General features: G+C 38.6%; 1 protein-coding gene across 1 annotated transcript in view; it reads left to right on the top strand.

The window, feature by feature from the left end:
• Positions 1–12,664, top strand: part of PEAR1 (platelet endothelial aggregation receptor 1) — a 128,813-nt gene that overhangs the window by 72,222 nt on the left and 43,927 nt on the right. The window contains exons 2-4 of the mRNA XM_073567088.1: positions 9,397–9,510; positions 11,338–11,442; positions 11,794–11,894. Coding sequence (XP_073423189.1) covers positions 9,398–9,510; positions 11,338–11,442; positions 11,794–11,894 — 319 coding nt within the window. The 5' untranslated portion in view covers position 9,397. The remainder of the gene's footprint in view (positions 1–9,396; positions 9,511–11,337; positions 11,443–11,793; positions 11,895–12,664) is intronic.

Below are 12,664 nucleotides of genomic sequence, written 5' to 3'. Positions count from 1 at the left end.
CACTGACTGTAACCAACAAGCTCAATGTCTGCCACTGACTGTAACCAACAAGCTCAATGTCTGCCACTGACTGTAACCAACAAGCTGAGTGCTATAAACTGTATACAACAAGCTCAGTGCCTTCCACTGACTGTAACCAACAAGCTGAGTACTATAGACTGTAACCAACAAGCTCAGTGCCTGCCACTGACTGTAACCAACAAGCTCTGTGCCTGCCACTGATCTCAAGCTTTCAGCTTGCACTCCATCTGGAGTAAAGTTTAAATTGATTTGCACCAGATCCAAATTCACCAGTGTCACTGCTCCATGCTTGTGAGGGGTACTGTGATGACCCAAAATTCTTTACTCCCAATGTGCTTACCCACTACTTCTGTAAACGAGGCTTTCTGAGCATGATATCTTTACATGTATTGAAGTTAATGGCAGATGATGCCCATCTGTTCTGCAGACGTAGAGATAAATTATGGTGCCATAATCTGATTAAAACCGCCGAGTTGATTCCCACACTAAAAGTCCTTGTAATAAAATCCTGGAAGAGTCTATTTCCTGCACTGAATGAGGATACAGCAAAGGGTAACGAAAGTTCTTCATTCACAAACTTTAATGAAATCCAGAATATCTCGACTCTAAGCAGATCCAACTCTCTGTGGTACCCAACGCTCATGTCAAACTTTTGGCAGAAATCCCATAATTAATGATGGATTGCTGATTTAGCCCAGGGGTTTCCTTGAACTGACTAGTTTAAAGGAGTAATTCCACCATATGTAAGTGAACATAATCAACTTCTATGAGGACATGAAACATTCGGGGTGTCAAAATGCCCCAAAAAGCTGCTTCATGGCTCAAAAGTCGTAACTACTACTGAGCAAGCCACTGCATTCAAACTTTGTGTAGCCTGAAAAGACTGTTTCTGTGGCAAAGGTTGTTCCACTTGTCATTAGTGGAGTAACCCCTACAATGATCTGACCATGATATTTTGGCCGGTATGGTCAACTAGCTATAATTGTTACCAAATGTCTATGGTGTCCATATCAATACCTTACCTGATCACGAATATGAGATCATCAAGGTATCACCAATGTCATGGGAGATGTGATGTCTTCACACTTGTTTATGTTTTCAAAGGGAAAATACCTGATTCATAGAATTAGGATAAGTCAATGGAGTACAAACACCTCATGAGCTATACCACTAGTAGAAGCACCTCATGAACTTCAAAAGTAGGTTGAATCATCTCATGAACTTCACCACTGATGGGAACATCTCATGAGCTTCACCACTGATAAACATTTAATAAGCTTCACCAATGGTAAAATCATCTCGGTCATGAGCGTCACCATTGCCAGAAACATCTGATGACTTTCGCTAGTGGTAGAAACATCCTATGAGCTTTATCACTAGAAGAATAGAGCAATAATATAAACCATTCAGACTCTACCTGCCTTGTTGTACAGATATTTCCATTCACTCCAGTGTCAACTGCTTTTTTTCTTTCCCACACAATGTCCAACTTTCCTCCAAAACAATCTGTCAGAAGAAGGAGACTGAGCAAAAACTGTAAAAAAGAATCCAGCTGCGGATTAAAAGTTTTCTTGACTCCATTTTCATCTTTTTCACTTGTTCTTTCCAGTGCCCCAGTCACAATGGACATGTATTTTTATAATCTGATATTATCATGAGTTGTGACCCAATCATGGACACTTTTATTGACTGACACAAGGATATCAGGAGTTTCATGGAGCAAAAGCACAGTGACTTGTTCGGGGAGAAACTAACACGGTAATCCTGCGTAACTGAATGTGACTCCTCATGTGTCATCCCAAAGTGTAAAAGGTGGTGAAGTCCAACTATTCTACTATGGTACTTGCAGGTGCGCAGGATGCAGTGACGAGTCGCGAGACAATTTGGTGCTTTCTAGAATAAAGTTTATAAGACTAGAGGGAACTTTCCTCAGTCACGGCCTGATCAACAAAAGGGGGTAACACTGGTTGCCCTCGCAGGGGCTCTATACAAGCAAACACAAACGGGTAGAACGCGACTACTTCCGGGAATAGCCGGTCACTATAGGGCCGCGGTATGGCCGACTACGGGTCCTTAGTTATATAGTCAACTTAGCCGTCCAGTCGTCCCTCGACGTTCGAGTTGATGGTCTTTCGGTGTAGTAGTCGCTGGGCCCAGTTGCTGAGGCGTTGGTGAAGTCTTTGCGCGCTCCGGCGCGCCGATGACACTGGAGCCCCACAGGCCCCGGCGGAGTCCTTGGACGGATGGCCTGCAACCCCCAGACTGGGGCAAGCGGCAGCGATGTGGGGTGGCGGATGATAGGCCACCTGCGCAGCTAACAGCTGCGACGGGGAGTCCGCGGTCAGCAGAGGCTCGGCCCCTGCTGCGGACCGGAGAGGGACAGTGGTGGCCGTCGACGGCACTGTACTTGCCGCAGCCACTGGTGAGAGCTGGGCGGCTGCGGGTGGGGGGCCGCAGCCACGAGCTGGAACGAGACGGCAGCGACGGCGGGTAAGCCGCAGCCGCGAGGCTGAGGTGAGGCGGCAGAGGCCGCGGGTCGAACTGAGGCCGCAGTGGCCGCAGACTGGAGCGGGGCAGCAAGTTTCGGAGGATCGCCTTGGCGCCGTTCCTCTGGAGTCCTCAATGAGCGTCTTCCCTGGCACGGGTAAGTCGCTCTAGCTTCTAGTCGCTCCTGCAGTCTCCTGCTGCCTCTGTCCCGTGTCTGCTGACTCATCGTCCCAGGAATTCCCCGCCTCCTTTATGCTGGTCCCTCCCCCAGCCCATCTGTCTGTCACAACAGTCCGTCCCCGAACTCTGTCCCCCAGGGAAAGTTCCCCCGTAACCCAGATGACGGTCCCCTTGGTTCCGACCTGGACACTCGATGGGGACCCTCTCTCCCACACTACTCATACTCAAACCTTTCTATGAGTATATGCTGGTCTCTGTACCGATCACCCAGCAAGTATTATAGGAGCCAAATTATTGTACATAGGGAGCAGTATTATAGTAGTTATATTTTTGTACATAGGAGCAGTATTATAGTAGTTATATTCTTCTACCTAGGGGGCAATATTATAGTAGTTATATTCTTGTACAAGGGGGCAGTGTTATAGTAGTTATATTCTTGTACATAGAGGCAGTATTATAGTAGTTATATTCTTGTACATAGGGGGCAGTATTATAGTGGTTATATTCTTGTATATAGGAGCAGTATTATAGTAGTTATATTCTTGTACATAGAGGGCAGTATTATAGTAGTTATATTCTTGTACATAGGAGCAGTATTATAGTAGTTATATTCTTGTACATAGAGGCAGTATTATAGTAGTTATATTCTTGTGCATAGGGGCAGTATTATAGTAGTTATATTCTTGTATATAGGAGCAGTATTATAGTAGTTATATTCTTGTACATAGGGGGCAGTATTATAGTAGTTACACTCTTGTACATAGGAGCAGTTTTATAGTAGTTATATTCTTGTACATAGGAGCAGAATTATAGTAGTTATATTCTTGTACATAGGAACAGTATTATAGTAGTTATATTCTTGTACATAGGAGCAGTATTATAGTAGTTATATTCTTGCACATAGGGAGCAGTATTATAGTAGTTATATTCTTGTACATAGGGGCAGTATTATAGTAGTTATATTCTTGTACATAGGAGGCAGTATTATAGTAGTTATATTCTTGTACAGTGTGCAGTATTATAGTAGTTATATTCTCATATATAGGAGTAGTATTATAGTAGTTATACTCTTGTACATAGGAGCAGTATTATAGTAGTTATATTCTTGTACACAGGAGGCAGTATTATAGTAGTTATATTCTTGTACATAGGAGCAGTATTATAGTAGTTATATTCTTACACATAGGAGGCAGTATTATAGTAGGTATATTTTTGTACATAGGGGCAGTATTAGAGTAGTTATATTCTTGTACATAGGGGCAGTATTATAGTAGTTATATTCTTGTACATAGTGGCAGTTTTATAGAAGTTATATTCTTGTACACAGGTGGCAGTATTATAGTAGTTATATTCTTGTACATAGGAGCAGTATTATAGTAGTTATATTCTTATACATAGGAGGCAGTATTATAGTAGTTATATTCTTATATATAGGAAACAGTATTATAGTAGTTATATTCTTGTACATAGGTGGCAGTATTATAGTAGTTATATTCTTGTACATAGGGGCAGTATTATAGTAGTTATATTCTTGTACATAGTGGCAGTATTATAGAAGTTATATTCTTGTACACAGGTGGCAGTATTATAGTAGTTATATTCTTGTACATAGGAGCAGTATTATAGTAGCTATATTCTTGTACATAGGGGGCAGTATTATAATAGTTATATTCTTGTACATAGGGGTAGTATTATAGTAGTTATATTCTTGTACATAGGGGCAGTATTATAGTAGTTATATTCTTGTACATGGAACAGTATTATAGTAGTTATAGTCTTGTACATAGGTGCAGTATTATAGTAGTTATATTCTTGTACATAGGTGCAGTATTATAGTAGTTATATTCTTGTACATAGGGAGCAGTATTATAGTAGATATATTCTTGTACATAGGAGCAGTATTATAGGAGTTATATTCTTGTACATAGGAGGCAGTATTATAGTAGTTATATTCTTGTACATAGGAGCAGTATTATAGTAGTTATATTCTTGTACATAGGGGACAGTATTATAGTAGTTATATTCTTGTACATAGGTGCAGTATTATAGTAGTTATATTCTTGTACATAGGGGCAGTATTATAGTAGTGATATTCTTGTACATAGGAGCAGTATTATAGTAGTTATATTCTTGTACATAGGGGACAGTATTATAGTAGTTATATTCTTGTACATAGTGGCAGTATTATAGAAGTTATATTCTTGTACACAGGTGGCAGTATTATAGTAGTTATATTCTTGTACATAGGAGCAGTATTATAGTATCTATATTCTTGTACATAGGGGGCAGTATTATAGTAGTTATATTCTTGTACATAGGGGCAGTATTATAGTAGTTATATTCTTGCACATGGAACAGTATTATAGTAGTTATATTCTTGTACATAGGAGCAGTATTATAGTAGTTATATTCTTGTACACAGGAGGCAGTATTATAGTAGTTATATTCTTGTACATAGGAGCAGTATTATAGTAGTTATATTCTTATACATAGGAGGCAGTATTATAGTAGGTATATTTTTGTACATAGGGGCAGTATTAGAGTAGTTATATTCTTGTACATAGGGGCAGTATTATAGTAGTTATATTCTTGTACATAGTGGCAGTATTATAGAAGTTATATTCTTGTACACAGGTGGCAGTATTATAGTAGTTATATTCTTTTACATAGGAGCAGTATTATAGTAGTTATATTCTTATACATAGGAGGCAGTATTACAGTAGATATATTCTTGTTCATAGGGGGCAGTATTATAGTAGTTATATTCTTATATATAGGGGCAGTATTATAGTAGTTATATTCTTGTACATGGAACAGTATTATAGTAGTTATAGTCTTGTACATAGGTGCAGTATTATAGTAGTTATATTCTTGTACATAGGGGCAGTATTATAGTAGTTATATTCTTGTACATAGTGGCAGTATTATAGAAGTTATATTCTTGTACACAGGTGGCAGTATTATAGTAGTTATATTCTTGTACATAGGAGCAGTATTATAGTAGCTATATTCTTGTACATAGGGGGCAGTATTATAATAGTTATATTCTTGTACATAGGGGTAGTATTATAGTAGTTATATTCTTGTACATAGGGGCAGTATTATAGTAGTTATATTCTTGTACATGGAACAGTATTATAGTAGTTATAGTCTTGTACATAGGTGCAGTATTATAGTAGTTATATTCTTGTACATAGGTGCAGTATTATAGTAGTTATATTCTTGTACATAGGGAGCAGTATTATAGTAGATATATTCTGGTACATAGGAGCAGTATTATAGGAGTTATATTCTTGTACATAGGAGGCAGTATTATAGTAGTTATATTCTTGTACATAGGAGCAGTATTATAGTAGTTATATTCTTGTACATAGGGGACAGTATTATAGTAGTTATATTCTTGTACATAGGTGCAGTATTATAGTAGTTATATTCTTGTACATAGGGGCAGTATTATAGTAGTGATATTCTTGTACATAGGAGCAGTATTATAGTAGTTATATTCTTGTACATAGGGGACAGTATTATAGTAGTTATATTCTTGTACATAGTGGCAGTATTATAGAAGTTATATTCTTGTACACAGGTGGCAGTATTATAGTAGTTATATTCTTGTACATAGGAGCAGTATTATAGTATCTATATTCTTGTGCATAGGGGCAGTATTATAGTAGTTATATTCTTGTACATAGGGGCAGTATTATAGTAGTTATATTCTTGTACATGGAACAGTATTATAGTAGTTATATTCTTGTACATAGGTGCAGTATTATAGTAGTTATATTCTTGTACATAGGTGCAGTATTATAGTAGTTATATTCTTGTACATAGGGAGCAGTATTATAGTAGATATATTCTTGTACATAGGAGCAGTATTATAGGAGTTATATTCTTGTACATAGGAGGCAGTATTATAGTAGTTATATTCTTGTACATAGGAGCAGTATTATAGTAGTTATATTCTTGTACATAGGGGACAGTATTATAGTAGTTATATTCTTGTACATAGGTGCAGTATTATAGTAGTGATATTCTTGTACATAGGGGCAGTATTATAGTAGTGATATTCTTGTACTTAGGAGCAGTATTATAGTAGTTATATTCTTGTACATAGGGGACAGTATTATAGTAGTTATATTCTTGTACATAGGTGCAGTATTATAGTAGTTATATTCTTGTACATAGGTGCAGTATTATAGTAGTTATATTCTTGTACATAGGGAGCAGTATTATAGTAGATATATTCTGGTACATAGGAGCAGTATTATAGTAATTATATTTTTGTACATAGAGGCAGTATTATAATAGTTATATTCTTGTACATAGGGAGCAGTATTATAGTAGTTATATTCTTGTACATAGGAGCAGTATTATAGTAGTTATATTCTTGTACATAGGGGCAGTATTATAGTAGTTATATTCTTGTACATAGGGAGCAGTATTATAGTAGTTATATTCTTGTACATAGGAGGCAGTATTATAGTAGTTATATTCTTGTACAGTGTGCAGTATTTATAGTAGTTATATTCTCATATATAGGACCAGTATTTTAGTATTTATTCTCATGATCCTATGTGAGGTATATGCGGCATATTTTACAGGGATGTATGTATAACTATATATACAGTATGTTAATGTTTTCATGCACATACATTGTGTATAATCATTGACATATGTTGTTAGTAAACAAGCTAGAGAAGTCAGACAAGGGTTACAACACAGGATGTAACAGAGAATTGCATACTCAGCAGCTCTGGCTATCACTACTTTTGATAGACCGTTGTCCACCCACGCTTTGTCCTGCGGGCCACTCCTTACTGTACTTCTGGAAGCTGTAGGCACAGATCCAACACATATGAAAAAAACTAGAACCAAGCCCATAATTCCTTTCCCAACCCTAAGACCCCTGATTGCCTCCCACCTTCTATTGTCCTGGGGATTGAAGTAACTGCTTGCTTGGGGGAGAATAGAGATTTCTGCTCTGGGTGGTCGCAGCATCGAAGACTTATACATTCCATGTCACAGACAAACAATCTCTCGTCAAACCTAATCAGCTCCAAAACCTTGGCCAAATTCCGAGATCAGCTTAAGAAGGGAATTAAAAGAGTAATGGGCCTTTAAGTAAAACAAGATTCCCTCCTGGATTTTATTAAACCCATTCACAGGCTTAGAAATTTCAATTCCTGGGAAAATTCACTTAATATGAACTGCGGTACGTTTTTTGGACAGGAAGCACATGCTTATTTTCTTCTTTCAGTATATCTTTGTGCTTACTTGAAGTCTACAACGAACACTCCAAATATAACATAATGTGTTCTGCTCTGGTTCTGCAGGGGAGGGGCATCACACAGAAGTTGTTTGGTTGTATGTGTATTGCTCCACCCCTGAAGGCCTTGCATTTCACTCCACACACCAAAATGCTGTTATACGGAGGGCTTCTTTAGTGTAGTGGAATTTATATGTCACAACAAGTGAGGTATCTCGGTTGTACAAGATTTAGGCTATCTATTCAAGATTTGAGCCCTCCCATGAGGGGCCTTTACAGAAGTGTGAATGCAAATTATGTTTGATAGATGAAATTGCCAGCTTTAAGAGATGGCCTCAGAGGAGGAAAATGATTGATGGGGGTGAAGCTAGCCAACGGAAAGCTTTTTTCGTAACCACGCCCATTTTTTTCAACCACGCCCCTTAAATATTTTGGGGACAAAATGTCTTATATGATTATGAACTATCCTGATACCACACACAAGGAACCTTTTGAGGATATTTGCCAATTTTTGGAGCCCTAGAGGCCTCACCTTTCCCCGGGAGCCTTCTGTAGATTTGGCAGATATCCTTCACTTCAGGAGGCATTTGTATGGATTCTCGTCTACCCAATAACTTAGGGCTTCTCATAACATTAAAGGGTCTGCCTTTCAATAGATAAACCTTAAAGGGGTTTTCTGATCATTGACAATTTGGGATCCCACTGATTATGATGTAAGGGGTCTCCACCTCTTGGATATAGGTTATAGGTGAATAAGACTGGAGACTTCTCTAGACATGTGGAGGCACATGCCAGTATATCTTGTAGAAGACGGCCGTTGATCATGCTTCTTTACTTGTTTCCCCAACACCCTTAGACACGCCCCTCTTCTTGTGATTGGTTCCATGGATATACCAAAAATATTTAAGCTTAGAATACCCCTTTAAACTCTATTTAAGGTTAGAATACCCCTTTAAATCCCATAATATTACAGTATTTTTCTGTTTATTTTTTATTGCGTGAAAAAAATTTGCCAAAAATTCTAAAAAAATAATTTTGTAAGGTTGGCATGTATATGTATAATATTTTCCAATTTCCCTAACCCTGTTACATTTTAGCGCACCAAAGGAAGCCTGTTAGGTAGTAACGTCCACATGACAGCCCACATGCACCCTTAATGCTAATGTGATCTTGACAATTAAAGGGACAGTACTGTTTTAAACGCTAGCGTGATTTTCCTTGTTAGATTTCTGACTGAATGCCAATTTTTCCATCTGCCCAAACACGGCGACAAAACATCCTCTGTTCGATCCTCTTCCTGTTTTCCATTGGTTGGTTTCCTGTGTTTACGGAACGGATTAATTCTGATTGGTGGTGGTTCGCACTTCCAAATTGTGTGAATATAAGAGCTCAGTATGATGATAAAAGACCAAAGTGATGTCTCCTGCTCCATTATTTTGCAGAATGAAGCCTCTGTGGGTGCCTACAGTGATACCCGGGTTACTGTGGATGATGAACATAGAGACTGGCACATCTCTGAAAGTCAATGGCCCCAATGTCTGCAGCTACTGGGAAAGGTAGGGTCAGAGAAAACACCCAGTCTACAAATTCACTAAGCTGCAAGTCCAGGGCTATCACTGCCTGGAGAGGAAGCAGCTGGCCGCTGTCATCTTCCTGTATCCGGCTTTTAGCATCATGTCTGCAGCTTCATACACTGTGTTTGTACCCTGATCATATACAAACGTGTTGCATTGTATCAGAAATATGTGGTTACCCCTTTAAATATTTTTTCTTTATGTACTTGCAATACCAGCATTTACCACCATAGCTTTGATCTACTTTTCCATAGACTTTAATGCAACAGCGCCACCTGTATTAAAGCTACGTCTGGCCAAAATGTTGATTTTTGAACTGTTATAAGTCAGAAATGAAATATTTTACAGTAATGGTATATGTATTTTTAAAATGAACGTATATATATATATAATATCAGAAATTTCCAAAACATAATCAATCAATTTGTGGTGGCAACAATACCACCATTCTTAAATGAATAGACTATAGCAGCGACTCAAAGTTGAGTGTAGAAAAAACAGAGGACTAGAGTCTAAGCTAATATACAAAATTACAAAAATGTATTAAATATACAAAGTATGACATATAGTGACAATACATACAAGAAAGCACCTTGTGATATATGTACATGAGCAGAGGCAAATAAACAGAGGGTAAAGCGGCTAGTATAGCAGAGACCTAAATATCCTAGTTTGTAGCAAGGTAACCTACCACCACATTAGATGCACATGAAAGGGGAATAATACAAAAAATCATGCCAGTCTCTTAAAAGAGAAGGTAATACCATAATATAGTGTGCAAATGCTGAACCTTAGTTACAGAGAAACTCCCTACAGAAAATGAAATGCTGGGTCTCAATAATCAAAAAACTCTCATCAGTATTGCCCTAAAATAGGGTATATTATGAGACACCAGCACAAATATACATCCAAAGTGGGACGAGGGAGTATGTGAAATTAGGGACAGCTGGAAAACAATCTCCAAGTTTACATGAAAAAATTAAGTAAAGAGGGCAATGATTGTGAATCATAGAATCATAGAATCATAGAATTGTAGAGTTGGAAGGGACTTCCTGGGCCATCTGGTCCAACCCCCTGCTCAAAGCAGGTTACGCTAAATCATCCCAGTCAGATGTCTGTCCAGCCTCTGTTTGAAGACTTCCATTGAAGGAGAACTCACCACTTCTCGTGGCAGCCTGTTCCACTCATTGATCACTCTAACTGTCAAAAAGTTTTTTCTAATATCTAATCTGTGTCTCCTCCCATTCAGTTTCATCCCATTGCTTCTAGTCTTTCCTTGTGCAAATGAGAATAAAGTTGATCCTTCTACAATGTGACAATTCTACAATGTGACAATTGTGTGTGACAATTCTACAATGTGACAATGTGACAATTGTGAAGTAAATAGAAATACACCTAAAAAAGGTAATTACCCATCATGCTGTAAATAGTGAGGGCCGGACAGCGCTGACCCCGACACACGTTTCGGTGTAGATGTCCTTCTTCAGGGGTCGTCAAATATTTTTTCTTTATTTACTTGCAATACCAGCATTTACCACCATAGCTTTGATCTACTTTTCCATAGACTTTAATGCAACAGCGCCACCTGTATTAAAGCTAGGTCTGGCCAAAATGTTGATTTTTGAACTGTTATAAGTCAGAAATGAAATATTTTACAGTAATGGTATATGTATTTTTAAAATGAACATATATATATATATATAATATGTATATACCGTGAAAATAAGAATCGCTATCCCTTTAAATGCACATAGATAGACCTAATTCACCTTTAACCATGGCTTATGTGACTGTCCTTGTCTTTAACAGCTATACAACAGCGGTGAAGGAGTCCTATGCCCACCCCTACAGCCAGTCAACACTTGACACTTGTGACAGTACATGGAGTTACTTCAAGACATGCACTCCTCCAAAGTGAGTACACCCATGACTACCAATAATGCCACTAACGCATGATAGGATTAGATATACAGCTCAGCAGATGGTATCACACATGATAGGATTAGTGCCACTGTGCAAGGGGGAAATAATGGAAGATCTATAAAAAGTCAGCAGCACAGAGCATTTCAGGAAAGGAATCTACTGATCTTGCAAGAGGTAGTGGTCAATGAATTCCTGTAATTATCTGAGTGAGTACAGGGATTCATGTGACATTTTTCCAGCAGCACAGAGTATTTCAGAAGAGAGCAGTAACAAATGACCATTTTCAGGACACCTTGTCTTGCTTTTGGCTGTATGTTAACTCAATTTCATGTATTCACATAGGATCATGTACCGGACTGCCTACCGCCACGGGGTAAAGGTTGACTATAGGAAGAGGCACCGCTGCTGCCAGGGATACTACGAAAACAATGACGAGTGTGTTCGTAAGTGAAGCTTTACACTAAAGAATATACAGAACCCATAGTTACATTGCATGGTGTTCCACAAATGCGTTGGAAAATCGAACAAAGAGTACCAAAGTTTGGTACTCCACTTGAGACGGGCAAGTATATGGCCTACTGCTTTCCAGATCCCCATACTGTGGTTCGGCGTCCAGGCGGTGAAACTTTCAGGACATTTAGGACATCTACTTTTGATAAGCCAGGTTTTGGTTTATCGCTTCCTTGGGAGTGGTTCAGTGGGAGAATATGGCCACTGGACCAGAAATGGTTGTCTATTCCTAGGCTAGATGATCTGGAAAATATGGCTCAAAATCCGACTACATGGTCGAAACTATCCCCTCACATGACAAATCTTTTGGGGTATCAGAGGTAGACCCTCTGGAGGCCAATAGAAAACTCAACCACACAAGAAAAGAGAAGGTGACACCATGTCGTCTTCTCACTTCACAAGAGTGCCATCATTCTGAATGGAGCCACCATACTTTAAAAATGCATAGTATTTAGATATGAGGGTATCAGAGGTGGAAGGTGCAGGTCTATTGCTTCCTCAAGACTAACTCATAGATCCTGTATACTGTAGGGTGAGAACTTTGGCTGTTTCCAAGACTCTATATGATCCAGTGAACAACGGCCATCATATTGCCATAACTTCACATTCTTCACACAGATATAAGGATAGAAAGAAGGTCTGGGTCTAGTGCTTCCACCATGATCATCCAAAAAGCAGTTGAGGTGCCTCAAGACTGACTCAT

The sequence above is a fragment of the Dendrobates tinctorius genome, unplaced genomic scaffold (assembly GCF_039654945.1).
Source record: "Dendrobates tinctorius isolate UK_male_01 unplaced genomic scaffold, ASM3965494v1 ptg000019l, whole genome shotgun sequence".
In the NCBI taxonomy this organism is placed as follows: domain Eukaryota; kingdom Metazoa; phylum Chordata; class Amphibia; order Anura; family Dendrobatidae; genus Dendrobates; species Dendrobates tinctorius.
This window is presented reverse-complemented; position numbering and strand designations above follow the sequence as displayed.